We start from the raw sequence: 2,508 nt of genomic DNA, 5'->3' as shown, positions 1-2,508 counted from the left end.
AAATTAAGGTAAAGAAAAATAACCGTCCAAAAATGATTTAGGATGAACTCGTATGAATTCATGAGTCATAATTCACAACATTTTACATAAAAATCCCAAAAGCACAATTACAATCTTTAATCAGCATGCCTAGGGAATTAAAGTAATTTCTGTTAAAAATACAAAAATGAAAAGTTAAAAATAATTTCTAAATAGTGTAAATTAGGCATGTGGTGTATGATAGAAAAAAAAAGAAAAAGAGCACCCAGGATGGGTATGTTCATAAAATTTGTCTTAGAGTTCTCAGTATGGATGGACACAAGACAACTCTGTTGACAAGTTCTCCAAGAGCATCCTTCACATCCTTGTTTCTCAGGCAATATATGAACGGGTTCAGCATGGGACTGATCACAGTATACATCAATGAGGCAATCATTCTTCTCTGATAAGGATGAGAAACAGAGGAGCTGAAGTAAACTCCAAGTCCTGACCCATAGAACAAGGAGACCACACAGAGGTGAGACCCACAGGTGGAAAAGGCTTTGTACTTACTCACAGTAGAGGACATCCTTAACAAGGATGAGATAATCTGTGAATAAGACATAAAGATTCCTATCATAGGAATCACACCTAATAGGGAAGTCAGCACATACATAAAGATATTAATGACGTGAGTATCAGAGTTGGCTACCTTGATAACTTGTGCCAGTTCACAGAAGAAATGTGGGATTTCAGTTCCTCTGGAGAAGTTTAATTCATTCGTCAATAGAATAAGGGTCAGGGAGACCCAGAACATGATGATCCAAAATATCAGGACCAGAAGGGTACATACCCAAGGACTCATGATAACAGTGTAGTGGAGGGGATGACAGATAGCTACAAAGCGATCATAGGCCATTAAAGTAAGTAAAAAATTATCCATTCCAACTAAAATAGTAAAAAAATATACCTGTGTAAGGCATTCTCTGTAAGAGATGCCTTTTCTCTGTGAATGCATGTTCACCAGCATCTTTGGTATTGTAGTTGAGACGAAACAGATGTCAATAAAAGACAGGTTGCAGAGGAAGAAGTACATGGGAGTGTGGAGGTGGGAGCTAGAACTGACAGCCAGGATGATGAGCAGGTTCCCAAGCACTGTGACGAGGTACATGGACAGGAACAGTCCAAAGAGAATGGGCTGCAGTTCAGGATTATCTAAGAGGCCCACAATGAGAAATTCTGGTATCAGTGTATCGTTTTCTGTTTCCATTTAACTTTTGTTTCTGTTAAAGATGAGATGAGAGTTTTCAACTAATACCACTGTCAAGTCACAAAATAACTTGGGAAAGCATATCTTTCATAATGACAACAATTCTCATTTACTTAAACAAGTGATTTTTTGTAACCATTTGTAAATATGTGTAATCACTCTTTTTTTTTAATTTAGTCAAATATCTCTCTTCTTTAACTTCTAAAACTGCTATTAATGGAATTTTATATTTAAGCCAATATAGAAAATTTATTCTTTAATAAGCCCTATAAACACTTGAGGTTTTCTTGTTAATTTTTCTTTATAACTGCAGTAATTTATTTTTCTTAACAGAATGAGAATTTCCCTCTAAAATCTTCATAACTTTGTCTCTGAGCCCATAATTGTTTTCTAACATTATTATTCTTGTTTTTTTAAAATACCTTGTGAGTAGTATATTTTGAAAATGTCAGTTGTCATTTTTATATTATTATTACTAATATAAATCTGCTCTATTATGATAATTATTTTGGGTGCATAACAAAATTTCAAAAGTAAATATTGAACAATGATTTACAAGTTAAAAATTTTGTTATATTTCTTTAACATAATTTTGGTTTGTCCATTGACATCTATGTAGTCTTGAGAAAATTATGTGACTTCTTAAATTTCTCATGCATAACTATCATTGAGAATACCCAAAAGGTATTTTCTAGAGCAGCAGGAATTGATGATGTATTTATGATATAAATACAACAAAGTTGTTTGCACTCCTTTGAATCAATGAGGTTTCCTACAGCTCCTTCTTTTGAACACTTGCTTCCAAGTGAATGTGTCTGGAAAGAGAAAAGAGCAGTGGTCTATAGAGATGAGAATATGAAACAAGAAGCACACTATCACTATAATAAGTATGGGGAGTGCATGCTCATATGCTCTTCCCTGTCCATAAACTGGATTATTATTGTAAAATCAGGAGCACTAATGGTAAATCTTTATAATCGGTTAATCTGATTACAGATATTGAAATATAATTTAAACCAAATCATCAAAGAAAAGTAAAAGACTTTTTTTACTTATATAAGTTATAAATTTTCCATGCAAGAAAGTGTTAACATTATGAATGCCTGAGAATGTTATTTGCCTTTGAAAAAATACCTGCAAAGTAATCAATAGTTTATCTTGTGAGAGTGAAAGAGTGGATAGTAGTATCTTCCCTGAAATAGGAACATTTGAGAAAAGACCAAAAGGCAAAAAAGAAATGGAGAGAAGTATTCAAGCTCAAGAGACTAGTATGCAATTTC

The 2,508-nt window shown here is 33.3% G+C and overlaps 1 protein-coding gene across 1 annotated transcript; it reads right to left on the bottom strand.

Moving 5' to 3' along the window:
• Positions 1 to 259: 259 nt before the first annotated feature.
• LOC126494472 (olfactory receptor 867-like) lies at positions 260 to 1,228 on the bottom strand. Its single transcript, XM_050131839.1, has one exon. The coding sequence runs from the start codon at positions 1,226 to 1,228 to the stop codon at positions 260 to 262; it is 969 nt and encodes a 322-aa protein (XP_049987796.1).
• Between the last annotated feature and the right edge of the window lie 1,280 nt (positions 1,229 to 2,508).

The sequence above is a fragment of the Alexandromys fortis genome, unplaced genomic scaffold, assembly GCF_014885135.2.
Source record: "Alexandromys fortis isolate MF-2015 unplaced genomic scaffold, M_Fortis_MF-2015_v1.1 scaffold_350, whole genome shotgun sequence".
NCBI classification, from domain to species: domain Eukaryota; kingdom Metazoa; phylum Chordata; class Mammalia; order Rodentia; family Cricetidae; genus Alexandromys; species Alexandromys fortis.
This window is presented reverse-complemented; position numbering and strand designations above follow the sequence as displayed.

What these genes read in the sequence shown, in the direction of transcription:
- LOC126494472 (XM_050131839.1), bottom strand. Translation starts at nt 1,228, where the DNA reads ATGGAAACAGAAAACGATACACTGATACCAGAATTTCTCATTGTGGGC.